Source organism: Corvus moneduloides, chromosome Z (assembly GCF_009650955.1).
Source record: "Corvus moneduloides isolate bCorMon1 chromosome Z, bCorMon1.pri, whole genome shotgun sequence".
Taxonomy (NCBI): domain Eukaryota; kingdom Metazoa; phylum Chordata; class Aves; order Passeriformes; family Corvidae; genus Corvus; species Corvus moneduloides.
In genome coordinates this window covers 3,108,558-3,122,750 of record NC_045511.1, presented here as the reverse complement: position 1 = coordinate 3,122,750, position 14,193 = coordinate 3,108,558, and the positions used below count along the sequence as shown (strand labels likewise).

At 41.9% G+C, this 14,193-nt stretch overlaps 1 protein-coding gene across 4 annotated transcripts in view; it reads left to right on the top strand.

Annotated features, from left to right (window-relative positions):
- Positions 1–752: 752 nt before the first annotated feature.
- Positions 753–14,193, top strand: part of MAST4 (microtubule associated serine/threonine kinase family member 4) — a 286,627-nt gene continuing 273,186 nt past the window's right edge. For all 4 annotated transcript variants that reach the window (XM_032095431.1, XM_032095430.1, XM_032095429.1 and 1 more), the window contains exon 1: positions 753–1,004. In XM_032095431.1, the coding sequence (XP_031951322.1) occupies positions 780–1,004 (225 nt within the window). In that variant the 5' untranslated portion in view covers positions 753–779. The remainder of the gene's footprint in view (positions 1,005–14,193) is intronic.

Below are 14,193 nucleotides of genomic sequence, written 5' to 3'. Positions count from 1 at the left end.
GCCATTTAGGTCCTGAAAGGTGAAGGAGTCGTGCAGGAAGATTTGCAAAAGCTTTCAGGTGCCTAACTTCTGTGATCTGCTTTGGTTTCAATGACTGAAAGCTTGGTCACAAATCCTAATGTCGATGCCCGTTTCAAAGTCAAACATTCGAAGGGACTTCTGTTTGCTGCAAGATCATAACTAGGGGTCCGTAGCCTTCTGTAAATCGTACGAAGACGGCAAAATTGTTGCCATGAACTGCTGGTAGCTCCGTTTGAGAGGAAGTGAGGGGCGTAGAAAACCCTAATATAATGTAAAATAGCTGCTCTTAAACCCGTGACATCGCCCGGGAGCGGAGCGGAGCATGGCTCTCTGTGCCCACGCCGAACCGATCCCGGCAGGTCTCGGGCTCTGTCAGACCCCGCTGCCCTCCCTGCACCGGGCGGCGGGACCGGCCTGTCAGGGTGCCGCCAGCCGCGGGACGCCGGCTTTTCCCCCTACCACCTGCCTCCTTCCGCGGCGAGGTGCCGCTCCCCTCACCGGGCAGACCCAACCCCGCTACCTGCCACCCTCCCGCCGCGCTCCGCCGCGCCGGGCCCGCCCCCCACGCCAGTGGCTCCGCCCGGCCCGGCCCGGCCCGCCCCGCCCGCCCGCAGACACCGCCTGCCGCCCGGAGCGCGGTGCCTGGCCCGGCCCGGCCCGGGAGCGCAGCGGCTGCGCCCGCGCTGCGATCTGCGGGGCGGGGGAGCGCGGCTGCCGGCGGCGGGGCATGCGGGCGGCGCGGCTCTGAGCCCCCGGCCATGGCGGAGAAAGTTTCGGCGGCTTCGGAGCGGGCGCGGGGCGCCGGCCACGTCGGCTCGTCTTGCTCCGGCTCCTCCTCCGGCTCGGAAACTCTCTCCGAGGAGGGAGAGCCCGGCGGCGGCGGGGCGGCGACGGCCCCCGGCGGGGCGACGGCTGTGGCGGAGCGGGCAGTCCCCGGCGGGCGGGCAGAGGACGACGCCTCGCTGGAGGAACGGGATGAGGAGGTACGCGGGGCCGGGGCGGCGGCGGTTGCTTCTCCTCCCCTGTGCTCCGGGGCCGCGCCGGGAGGGAGCCCCGCGCAGCGCGACCGTCCCGGGCTGCGGGGCGGAGGTGACCGCGCGGCGGGGAGCGGCTTCGTGCCCACCTGGGGACAGCCCCTTTCGCGTCAGTCTCGCCGGCTAAGCCCTTTCTGTTTCTGCTCTGCCGGCTCTAGCCCTTTGGCTGCCGATAATTGAGAGTTGGGATTTTTGTATGGAGAGGGGATTTTTTTGTTTTAGGAAAGCTTGTTTGTTTTTTATTTTTTTTTCCCGAGCGTGTCACCTTTGGATAGCGTTGCTCCAAAGCAAACTCTTCAGTGTCAGAAGGAAGTGATGGGCAAGCCCCTACACTACAGTAATCCTCTTGTGAGAGCTCATGACAGGCTGTGGATCATGGAGGAGCTCTGTGGGTGATAGATCCATAGTGTGATACGCGGATACGCGTTGTTCCCTTTTCTCTCCTCCTGATCTAGCTACAATACCTTCTTAACGTCACTCTTAAGACAAAACAGCTCCCCCCCACAATGTTACAGTAAAACGACCCTTTTGGGTCTTGACGGATTTAAAAAATTATTTTATTTATATCTTGTTGCATGATTCATACTCCCTAAATCTGTTTCAAGCCATGACCCCAACCAAGTGCATTGTTCTGTCTGACTGCTGCTTTACTTTGCTTCGGTGCATCATCTCTTGTGTGCCTTAACTTACGTCTTTCATTGTGGTCAACTTTTTAATTTGCTCTTAAGTGGTGTTTCTTTATTCTGTGCCTTTATGTGACTGGATGTACAAAGGTTTTTTGAGAAATCTTGCATTTCTAGAGGAATATCTGTTAAGCTGGTTGAAGTTATTTTCAGCTAGTTAAGCTGTGGTTGTCAGGAATGTTTCCCTCTGCAGTAATGGCTGTTTATGTAGCTCCTGTTTTTCCCCTCTTTCCTCGATGCCTCCTGTTAAATTGATACAACTGTAGGGCAGCATGATGAATTGGAACTAAATATACCTTTCTGTATCCTCCCCCTTTTTTCTTCTTAAATACTCAAACTCAGCCCAGGTTCCATGCTTCTTTTAGCGGCATGAGCCCCCAAAGAGTGGAATGTATTTGCAGTGAAATGCATTTATAATAGAAATAGAATGAATGTGGATATATCCACTTTTTTTTTTTTTAATATATATATAGATGTGAACTTGCTTTTTTCACTGAAGTGAGTAGGAGCTCCGTAGCTGCCGTTAGTATGGAGCGCACTGCTAGGTGATTAATATATCCTGCTTCTTGGCAGGAATGGTACGTGTGGGCTTGGGGCTGTGCTTACCACAATTATGTGGTGTCTAGATGGTTTAGTGCTCAGTTGGTAAGCCTGCATAATACCGTGTAGGAATATACAAGGTCTGTCTGTTCAGTTAGCTGAACTCACTGCTAACTGCTGGCAGACCAGTGAACTTCTGATAAAGGCTCGTTATTTCTGTGTATACTTTGGAGATAAATTACAGGCATCGTTTGAGTTGACAGTATAGAGAAGGTAAGCCCAAAAATAACTCAACATTGCATTTATGGAATTTTGTCTGGGCAATCTGATACCTCACCTTCAATTAGTAGTGCTAGCAGATAGCAGCAGAAACTCATATGGTGTTGTGGGACAGTTTGCTTAGCATATACAGCCTTATTCTGTCCCCTCTAGTCCCCTCTGCTAGATTCTTTTTTTTGCCTGGTTTTTGTGCTCTGATTTGCCCATCCTTCCATTTTGGTGTAGTCAGTGCTTGCAGCTGAGTTTCTGCCTGCCTGCAGAACCACCTGGCAAATCCACCTTTATAATAACTTTTTTTTGTGCAAGGACACCGCAGTGCATTAGAGTGCAGAGGTAAATGAATGTTAATTTAAAACTGAGAAAGCATCTCTTCACATGGAAATCTTTAAGGACAGTGGAGAAAAGCAAGGCTGAGGTCCAAGATATACATACAGATGATTTCAGGCTTTCTTTATGTGCTACCTGCTGAAGGTATCCCATTGAGAGAAGTGCTTGAAGATACTGTTTTCACACTGATAGCCTATTTAATTACTGTCAAATAACGAAAATGTTGATGTTCTGTGCGATGTTCTGTTACTGAGTTCTTTTAGTTATATGGATCCCAAGTGCTTGATCCTGTGCTTGCAGTTTTCAGTTCTCCTCTTGTCCTGTCCTTGTTCCTGTTGCCAACATAGCAGAATTGAATCTGTTGTCACAGCTGTTCGGTATCCTTCAGACAGCAGTGAAACAGATTGTCCTGCTACCTCTATTTCTACTTTAGGTGCCAGTAAATTCTTCAAAGCCATGGCATATAAAATGTTTCCAAACTAAATAAACGTTAGAAAACATGTAGATTTTCCCATACACATTACTATTTCATGTGGTATTTCAGTAGAACTCTTTCTTCTTCTGTGACATTGTATAAGATATACTTGACACCTTGAACCTTGTCTCCTCCTGGATTTCTTTAGCTTAAACAGCCCCAGTGGCTTTCATCTTCCCTTATAGAATGTGTTTCCAGACATCTGATCATTCTCATTGCTGTCCTGTGTACTCTTTAGAGCTGGTCACATCTGTCTTGAAGCATGATATCAAAAACCAGGATGTCATACTCTGATTTATACTGTGCCAGATCTGGTAGAACAGAGGTCTCTCAAGCAGTCTTGTTTTTTACGTGCTGATTTTCAGTTTGTGGTCCATTATGAGTTTTATGCCTTTTTCTGGAGAATGATATGAACATTTCTAGTCTACCAAAAAGAGTGATTCATCTCCCACCTCAGTGAAGGAAGCTTAATGCTGTTATCTAGAGTAGGTCAGCTTCTTTAATGTTCAGAAATTAGGCTGTTGAACTGGAAGCATGATAACTCCTCTTCTGAGTATGATGTCTGTAAGAGTTAATTCCTGGAGGAAAACAGGGAAGGAAGGGGTGGGAAGAGAAGCTACATCAATTTTTTTTTTCTTCCCTGTTATCATTACTTCATCCTACAGTTGCATAAACTTCACCTTAAAAAAAAAAATCAAACCACAAAATACCTGAAGAAAAGCAGTTTCTCATTTCATGTGAGCAAGAACAAATAATAGTTTACAAGAGTACAGTCATCAGTTTCCAAAGTGTTTTTGATGTCTTACTTTGAGACCTTATACACATGAGAATTAAATAAGGGTTTAACACTAACTTCATCTGAGAAGTGCTTTGTTTTGGGACATCTGTGCATTGAAATGCTGTGGATAGCAAGCACATAAACACAACTGAATTCAAGCAGATTATTTGCCTATGCACTTCTGAGGTGAGTGGCTAACTGCTGACAGACAGGATGGAATTGTATGGTGAAGGGCCCTCAAGGAGAATGTTACACAGATGATGGGTCACTGCATTTCTAATGCTGTGTGATTGTTTAGTTTTTTCATTTATTCCATATTCTCTTCAGAACTCTCTTTGCAAGAAAGAATGTTTTCCAGACTGTCAAGAGAGGAGTTGAGGCTGGGCAACAGTATGATTTCTGTTGTAATCTATCTGCTTCTAATGTTTGTGTGTAATCAATACTGGACTGGCATGATGGGAACAGGGATAAATGCAAAAAACCCCAGGATTTTTCCTATTTTCCTTTCTGCTGTGTTTTTGTCTTCTCTACACTGGTTTTCCTTTTGGCAAAAATGTGGCTATGAACAGGAAACATGTTTTATGAAATTTATTGAGGCAAATGGTGCCGAGTGTCATTGGCTGCAGTAGTTTCTATCATTCAAAATGTTTTACAGTCTTTCAGTTCAGCATGGGGTATGCTTTTTTTGATGGTGGTTTTCAAATCTTAGTGTTTTACAGGGGATGTGAAAGCTCACTTGGTTTAACCTTGTTTCTTAAAAGGAGGATGAAGGCAAGCTATGGGTTCCTTGCCTACACCAGTATTCTCAAGGATCTGAAGGTTAAATTGTGTGTCTTGAGTTGTCTGTCTTTTCCATCGCCTTTCTACAAACCTTGTCACAGTAACTACACATTTCTCACCGAAGCAGAGTAACAAGCCAGGAAGGATCAGAATTCTTTCAGAGAATCATACTTTGCCATATAACAGATATCTTGGTCTGAAATGGATTCAGAAGCTTCTGAACCTACCAGTGTCTTCTGAATTACCATAGTGAGTTCTCTTCATTATTCTAGATGCTTAAAAATACTCCCTTAAGCAAAACCACCCACAAAAAAATAGCAGGGGGGGAAGTATGGTATTTTGTTCTCAAATAATTCCAGTTCTTGCTCTGTAAATTCAATGTTTGGCACTGAAGTGACTATTTGAGTTTATAAGAATTGAGATGATGAGCAACATGACAAGATTTCTCATGAAAAGTGTCCACTAAACTTTGAAGTTGATTGTTGTACATTTTCTCCTACTGTCCAGTTAGTGTGTATTGTGTATTTTTAAGATACCTCACTGCACAGAGTGAGTACAAAACCTTTTTCTGATGTGGTTAACTCTTCTCCTGAATCTGCCTTCTTGCTCTTCATGTTGCAATCTGTTTCAGCTTCACGAGGACTGTATGGTGAGAATTAATTACTAGGAAGCTAAGATTTTGTCATTAAAATATTCATAGCAAGGTGAGGGGTGTGGTAAAGAATGTATTGCTATAGAAACTGCTCTTTCACACATTTGTCCTTTAACATATGCCCACTGGGGAGGTACAGTCCCTTCAGCATTACAGATTGTATGCCAGATCTTCACCCCAACAAAACTGTAGTGTAGTTTGGTAGAGGGGTGGAAATTAAAATACTTTGGGGTAAATTAAGCAGTGTGTGAATTAACAGCAATGTTTACATGTACATCTATGTGTAATGGAGGTGGTTGTAGTTCTGGCAAAATGTCACTGTGACCTAGCTAGAAGTAATGTTTTTGTTACCTCTTTCCCTTCCTGCATGTCCTGCTGTAGAAGTAACCATGGGACATTCTTAGACTGCATGGGCGATACCATAGATTTTTCCTCTAATTGTTTTAAACTTTATTTTCTCTAACAGCCATGGGTTCTTCCCTGTTGTAGCACACCTGAATGATAGAGCTAGCTAAAGATGAATAGTGTAACTGTGTAATCTGTAGCTCATACTAAAGAATAGTAATCAAAAATGTATTCTTCTCAGGGTTAAAATGATTGTAGTCGGATTAAATAAAACACTTGTCTAGAGCAGCTGCAAAACTGTTACTGTGTCATGTCAGCCAGACTAAAAGCACTGCTTTTGGTATTTTAGATATGTTTGTGGTAAGTTACCTATAAAGTGAAATATTTGACAATTTCAGTGACTTGGGCTGTCTCAAGAGTCATGTAAAAGACTATGGATTTGCTTTTAGTATGGGAAAATGTATGTTTTCTACTACTTTAGACCTTTTCTGTGCAGCATAGGCCTTTAAAGGTGCATACTGCTACGCTCCCTTCTTACCTCAGAAATCCTCTGAGACATGGAGAGACACATAGTTAAAGGCTATAACAGCCATGTGCTGCTACTTGAGGTTTGAGACTATCTGTACCGTAGTAATGTTTGCAGTTCTCTGGAATTACTTTTCAAGAATCTGGTGGGTATAAATAAGCCTATAACCAAAGCATCTATCGTTCTTCTCACTTGGAATAAGTGAGAAGTGAAGAAGCAGGATCATACATTGAGTTGCATATCTGATTTTTTGCGCCAGAACTATTTAGATGCTTAAAATTCTTCTGGAAAGAGGTGGGTAAGGAACTGATAATTACAGTCTTCAAATTCTGAATCGTTTGCAGAAATGGTTGAGAGGCCCTTTTGCACCCTTTAGATTTTTCAGACTGGTGGACATAGTCCTGAAGCTAATCTTCAGTATCCCTTAGTGTCTGTATGTCCAACTATGAAACCAAATGTGAAGAAACATCTTTTTTGAAAAGCTGCAGCTCTGTAGAAGGTGTACAGCCTAAGTCCAACATAGTCCACTGCCTTTGACAGTGTGTTGGCTAGATGTAAGCTGCTTTGAACTGAATGTTAGTAAACATAACAAGGTGTGTTACTCTTCTACTATGAGGAAGCTCTGTATGATAAGGCTTCTTTGCTAACAGTAACAGCTTGGGTAAAGTTGAGTTTACAGGAAGGGATAAGAGAGTCCTAAGTCTCGAGGCATAAAATTAAAGCATGGCCAAGCACAGTGTAAGTGAGAAGATCCTTGAGCTAGCAAGCTGAGCAGCTAGGTAGCGTTTTCCTGCAACAATTTGTGTAATGGGGTAGCTTGCCACTTGGTTTTGTCACAAATTATGCGCTCTGTCCCCCACTCCCGAAGCCCAACTGTGCTCAAAGATTGCAATACTGAAGCATTAATACATATTGGTACGTGGTTTCTGATCCTGCTGTTTTTGTTACCTGGAGTTGGCAAACATTAACCAGCAATGCTTTTCTGTCCAAGGCATGAGAAAAACATTTACCCTTACTTTAGAGCAAAAATCTGAAGTGCAGAATTGGGGAATGTAGGAGAAGGGGCACGAAGACTCTGGAAAGAATAGTAATGAGAACTGAGTACCTGAAGTTTTCTATTGAATCTTCCTTTAGTAAAATTTCTCTGACACCAGGCTGGAGGTTTTCTCTTACATCCATTATAACAAAACAGATGCCTGTTATTAAGAACTTCAGTAATGCAGAGTCTGCTTGTTCTGCTGCTGGGTTGGGAACTGACCTGCTCAGGCTTTGTCTTAAGAGGAATACCAGTCTTCTTAACAGCTTCTTTAACAGGGAAAGAAGAATGGAGGAAGAAAATTTTTGTTTTGTTTCCAGTTTGGTATTTTTTGGTTGTTGTTTTTTGGTGTGGTATTGAGCACAGCAGCGTTCTAGCTTATGTTGGGAGCTTCTCAGTCAATGTTACAATCTCACCAGCACTACTGTGCCATTGCTAAGCTCCTTTAAAAACAGTGATGTGGGCTTGAAATACTCTGCAGTCCAGAACACACAACGTCTTACTCACAAATTTTATAATTTGTTGCTTCAGCCTTCAGATTTGTCATTTTTTTTCAGTTCTTCTCTTGCAGCTGTGGCATTTTAAATTATTTTTGAAATTTTATAATAGTTGGGGGGTATTGGGTTTTAAGCTATGTGACTTGTGAGAGACTAATGCTTAAAGTCATAAAATGCTGGTAGCTCTTTTTGTTGTGATGGAGTGGAAGCAAAATATTGAGGACATCGTAGCTGAAAAGGTGAGAAACATGGGGGAGTGGTGGCAAACGAGCTGTGCTTTGAAATCAAGCCAGGAACCTGTTTTAGCTTTTGGTTTACTGAGTTGAGTAAGGTTTTCTTGCCCTTTCCTATTAGAAAGGGATGCTCTCATGAAACTTTCTATCTGAAAGACTCTCTGGCTCCAGCCAAGAAGCAGTGAGATGAATACCTCACCCTCCTGTACAAATGTAACTAAGCTGATGAACTTGCACTGTTCAGAAGTGAGCTACAAGTACATCAAGGGCTAAAGCTCAAGTGTTCAGCAGTATAAACAGCCTGGTTGCCCTTACCACAGGTTTCTTTACTGAGTAACTTAAACTTCAAGTGGGAACCAGGGATGAGTGCAAGACTCTTTTCTTAACTGATAACATGTATAGTCTTGAACTAGAAAAACAGAAATGTTGTTTTTTATTTACCTTTCTGATCAAACCGCTCTGGAAGTGACTTTCAGAGGAAGCAAAAAAACCCAAGCACAAAAAAAGCTACAAAAAATCTGTTCCAAAATTACTAAGTGTGTGTGAAAATAGTTGATTATAGGATGGGAACTTGTGTAGCCAAGAGAGATTCACTGTTGCCTGGCAGAGAAACTTCTGTATTAGATACATTTTGCAGTGTTTTATTTAAACAACTGTGTGTATTTCAATATATCCTTTTAATATTAATATAATAATGTAATATAGGACAATAATTTAATATTAATATATTTTTAATTTTTACATGGTGGTATTTCTATACCAAGTTAGCAAACTTCTGTTGTGAGGCCAAGTTGCCATGCTACTGGGACTGTATAGTTGATTGTACTTGGACTTGGTTCCATTGTTTTTAATAGCCTTGCAGTCCTGAGGAAGAGAGCTGTGGGTGAATGAAGCAGATGAACTACTGCACTAAACTGCTAATTTGATTTTCATTGTTACCTCAGGAAACTTTTACTAGAACGTAATAATACTGTAGTTATGGCTCAGTGGATGCTTTTGTTGTAAAGCTGTTATTCGGGCCATATAACAAAAATGCCTTGGATGACTTTCATACTGTGTTTCTGGTTTTGTGCCTAGTATATGACAGGGAAGGGCAGGGTGAAGTGTACCTAATATATTTTGTTCTGGGCTAGCTAACAGAATAGAGTGTTTACAAAAGGTCACAGGGAAATCCTTAAGCTCAGCTGGGTCTTTATAGCTTTGATGAGTAGCTGTGCTAATGTAAAGCTTCTGGGTGGGTTTTAACTTGCTATCAGTGCTTTCTTCTTCCTCCTTCCCATTTGTTCAAATACTGGTGGTGTTAACACATTACCCCACTGGAGGACACACTTCAAAGGTAAAGATGTCATTGATTTCCTTGGACCAGCTCTGCAACAAGCAGAGTACTGCACATTGAATTGGCTGTACATACATTTAGAAGATCTCGTTCTAAGTTACAGCTGAAGCAGCAAGGAGATGACCTTGGGCATATCACTTATCTGCCATTGTGGAGCAGTGACAGTCATTGACTTGCTTGAGTTTCATTGAGTTCCTGAGTTTACTGAACTACAGGTCATGTATTGGAATTACAGTGTGGGTTCAGGGTTGCTGAGTTCTGCTGTGAGGATGTAAATACACTCGCACTGAGTATGTGTTAAGGTAGTCGCGTGGAGCAACAAAAGATGTGTAGATGTAGTTCTTAGGGACATGGTTTAGTGCTGCACTTGACAGGCTGGGTTAATGGCTGGACTCTTATCTTTTCCAACTTCAGTGATTCTAAGGTTCTATGAAAAAGGACATGAGTTAAAGAATATTCTTACTGGTTTACAATAGTATCACTGTGCTGAATGTTACCTTCTCTCCTGGAAACTGTTTTTGTTTGCCTAGTTTGCTTGCACCCAAATTCAGCATGCATATTTTTAAGCTCTTGTCAGAGGTAATAACTAGTGACTGAAGACTGAAGCAACTGAAACTTCAAGGGTTACATTCAGACAGCAGTGGTCCTACAGTTAAAGTAGGGTAAGGATTTTAGAGGACGAGGAGGAGGAGGAGAAGAGAGATTCAGTTAAGGTGTAATGAGATGCACTAGGGGAAAACATTATCCATGGCATTCAATAATTTTTATGCTTCTGATAGTATTAGCATTGTGTTAACAGAACCATTGGACACAAATTGAAGGAAAAAATATGTTAAAAATATATCAAAACCTAAAGCCATACTGTCAGGCACTTCAGGTGTAAGTTTATTTGAGGGTGAAGAAAAGCACATCTGAACTGTGGTATGTTGATAGCCACTGAAATAGGAGGGAGCTGCAAACCCTGCTGTTACAGTCTGCATTACCTCACCTGCATGCTGCCCAAGAGAGCAGCTGTGCCAGAAACTGGCAGTATACCTTGTGAACAACAAAGGAATAGCATCACGCTTGCACATGCCCTGGTGACTTACAAGCAAGTAGAGACAGGTTTTATAGCAGTGGGAGCTAAAGCAGTTTCATTCCACATGTGCTTTCCCAGTAAGACACTCATAAGTAGTATGTTGTTTTGACATTAAATTAGGAAAAAGTAAAGTGCAGAAACTGCAGATGACAAATGTAGTATTAAGTCATAGATCTGTCAATGAAAAACAAAGAATTGGAATTAGGAAACTAAACATCTCTGAGGACCTGGGCTTTACTCCAGGACAAGGTGGGAATGTTTTTCAAAGTATAGGTGTGCTAGTATCTCACCTATATCTAGTTGCAGTTACTGAAATCTTCCATGCTTTTTGAAATTCTTTAAAACCAGTAAAACCACCTGCTGCTATTATTAAAAAACAAAAAATTAATGCTAGTGATCTTGTAATTAAATTAATGCTTTTCCTTTTATTCTTTCCTTTTGGGAGCTTTAATAGGTTGTGTTGCAGAAAAGTTATTTTGACATTAAAACTTTGTGTACAGCTTCTGGGAAAGGGATCCTACAGTTGTCTGACGAGTCTTATATGAAGATAGACTTTTTGCAGAAATCTTGTTCCTACAAAACAAATGACGAAACAGAACCATACCTACATAAACAAGTACCACAAAGCAAGAGTAATGGATTTGTGCTGTGAAATGTTGAGGACAGTGTACACACTTTATATATTTTGAGGGAAATGACTTAAGATCAACACTACTCTGATCCCAAGGTTTGATGATCTCATACAGTGCCAGTTGTACTGGAGCCTAGGTATGCTTCAGGGTCTGTTAGAGGACGATAGGATCCTTGCTGACTTGGGTATTGATGGTGCTGCCCCCAGATCTAAAAAGTTTGTGGTTTGCCAGGTTTTTCTAGTAAGTGTTGAGCTTTAGGCAGCAGTTGATTCATGAACTGTTATTACTGGATAAGCTTAAACAGAATGTGTCTGCAAGACCTGTAGTTGCAGCTTCAGTGATATTGGAAACACAGTCATTTCAGTTGAAATTTCTGACTGGGTGTGGTGGTTTTCATTAGTCATGAATTCCTCTGTCTTCATTGGCTATTGTTGAGGTAATGTGCTTTCATGAGAGAATTAACAAGTGGTGTTTTAATCCTCACTGTTTAGATTTGAGTTTGGTAATCCACCTCCTAGATGTCTTGCCTGTCTGAGGCTGTGTTTTCTATCTGCCTTAATTTTTTTGAATAGGAACTTTCTTCCTACGTGTGATTAGTCTTTGGCAGTGTCTTCCCTGTGTTTAGGTATACTTGCTTTTAAATAGATTTGCCTGTTTCCTAGGAGACAAAGCAATACCACTCTGCATGATTTTAATCCTTAAAGAGGTTATATATACATAAACATGGAAAAATTCCGTAGTCTTCTCTACAGTTTAGCGGGTGTGGACAAGTACAATGGCTTGCTCTGTTTTCATTTCTGATGGTACTGTAACAGATGTCTCCTGCAGTTTGGTTCAGGCAGCAACTGACAGAATGAGAGGACACAGTCTTAAGCTGCACCAAGGGAAATATAGGTTGGATATTAGGAAAAAGTTTTTCACGGAAAGAGTGGTGAAGTACTGGAATTGTCTGCCCGGGGAGGTGGTGGAATCACCATCCCTGGATGTGTTTAAAAAAAGATTGGGTGTGGCACTTGGGGCCATGGTTTAGTTGAGGTGTTAGGGCATTGGTTGGACTCCGTGATTTTAGAGGTCTCTTCCAATCTGGTGATTCTGTGAACTGTGTAATGTCTCCATTTGTTTGGAGAGACCAAATAAAGCCAGTTAAGCTGCTTCAATAAACCTATGGGCAAAAGACATTCTCATAAGAAAAGATCATTGTTTGCTCTAGATAGAAAGCTAGATCCTAAGATCTAAGGACTCTACTGAAATCACACAGCTTTAATACATGAGTGTAGGAGATAGTTTGTCTTCAGTGATTAATGATTTTAAATTACGTATTTGATGTAGAAATCTTGATAATAAGATTTTTTTTTTTTAGATGGTAGCATATATTGACAAACATTATATATAAAAATGTATGGTATCGCATTCATTTCCTTTAGTGTTTGGACAGTCATGACTGTTTTCTTGCTACAAAATTTCCATAAGCATAAGCATATACTTTAAGGATCCATATAATATAGGTAAAGGTATGTGTGTGGAAGTTGACTTTGAAGAGTTTTTTCTACAGACATAGCAGTTAAAATAATTCTGGTGTCTGCATTTGCAGGAGTTGTAGAAGGCAGCCTGCTGAAGTGCTTTGAGTGGTGTACTGTACCTGGGTGATTGCTTCAGCACAGCTCCTAAGTACTTGGAGTTGCAGCACATCACTACATAACTAACCACTGAAGCACTCGGAGAGCTTTTATAATAAGACTTCATCAAAACTGTCATTGTCTGGTGTACTTAGTTGTACTCATCATGCATGCTCAGGTGTTCTTCCATATTGGCTCTTAAGTCAAGTGTTTTTCTGTGGTTGTGTGGACACGAAATAAAACGTCATGTAAAATACCATGAGGCAAACTCATGATATTGGTGTCAGATGGAGGTCAGTTGAGCCTTCAGCTTGGCTCTCAGTTATGCATAGATGTAATGCTGCTGTTTTTGAGGCTTTTTAGTATCCGGCTGAAATTGTCAAAAGGAACCAAGGACTGTTTTTCTCTCTCCTTTCCTGTCCTTTTAGTGATGGAAGGGTGTCTTTGCAGAGTTTGGTCTTGATGGCTGCAGACCCAGTTTGCTTGGAGTGTCTATAAAGAAAAATAAAAATCTCTCTTGCCTGGCAAAATGGCAACCTGTCTGCCTTCTTTGGCTCTCTAAATCTGGAATACAGGTTTGGGGCTCATGAGCACCTGTGTAAATCCATTGTGTTCAGTGAGTTTCAGTAAGTGTCTTTTCTCATGAAGTCCTCCTCAGGTGCTTTCCAAAAGTGCAGTTGTACTGGGCACAGGTGGTCAGGTGCTGGCAGTGGGAGGCTGCAGGGGCGTCCTCTGTGAGGAGCAAAGGAAAAGTGTGAGAAGGGAGTGGGAGAGAGGAGTTGTTACAGAGTGACTCCCAATGCCCATTCTCAATCCCCTTCACCGCTTGTGAGGAAAGAGGTAGAAGAGTTGGAAACGAAGAAGTGAAGTTGAGCTTTGAAAAAGCTTTTAATTGGTCTTTGTTTCTCATTAGCCAGTTAATTTCCCCTAAGCTGAACCTGTTTTGCCTATCATGGTAATTGGTAAGAGATCTCTGTTTATGTCTTGAGTTATGAACTTCTCCATCTTACTTTCTCCTGTGCATTGTTGAGGAGGGGAGTGAGAGAATGGCTGGGTCAGTTGGCTAGCAGCTGGCCAAGGCCTCCACAGTCCATAGTGTATGTACATATTACATTTTAAAAACTTCGTAAAAATGAAATGATTTGAACAATGTTGCATTTTCATACATGCATTAAGGTAGGTGTAGCTCCATGCACTTTTAGCTGACACGGATTGGCAGCCAAAATTGCTCAGTTTGCAAATACATTTTCTTTTTTTTCCTGAATACAGCTCTATAAGCTCATGCTGGGTTTACAGTTAAATGCATTTAATACTTCAAACATCAC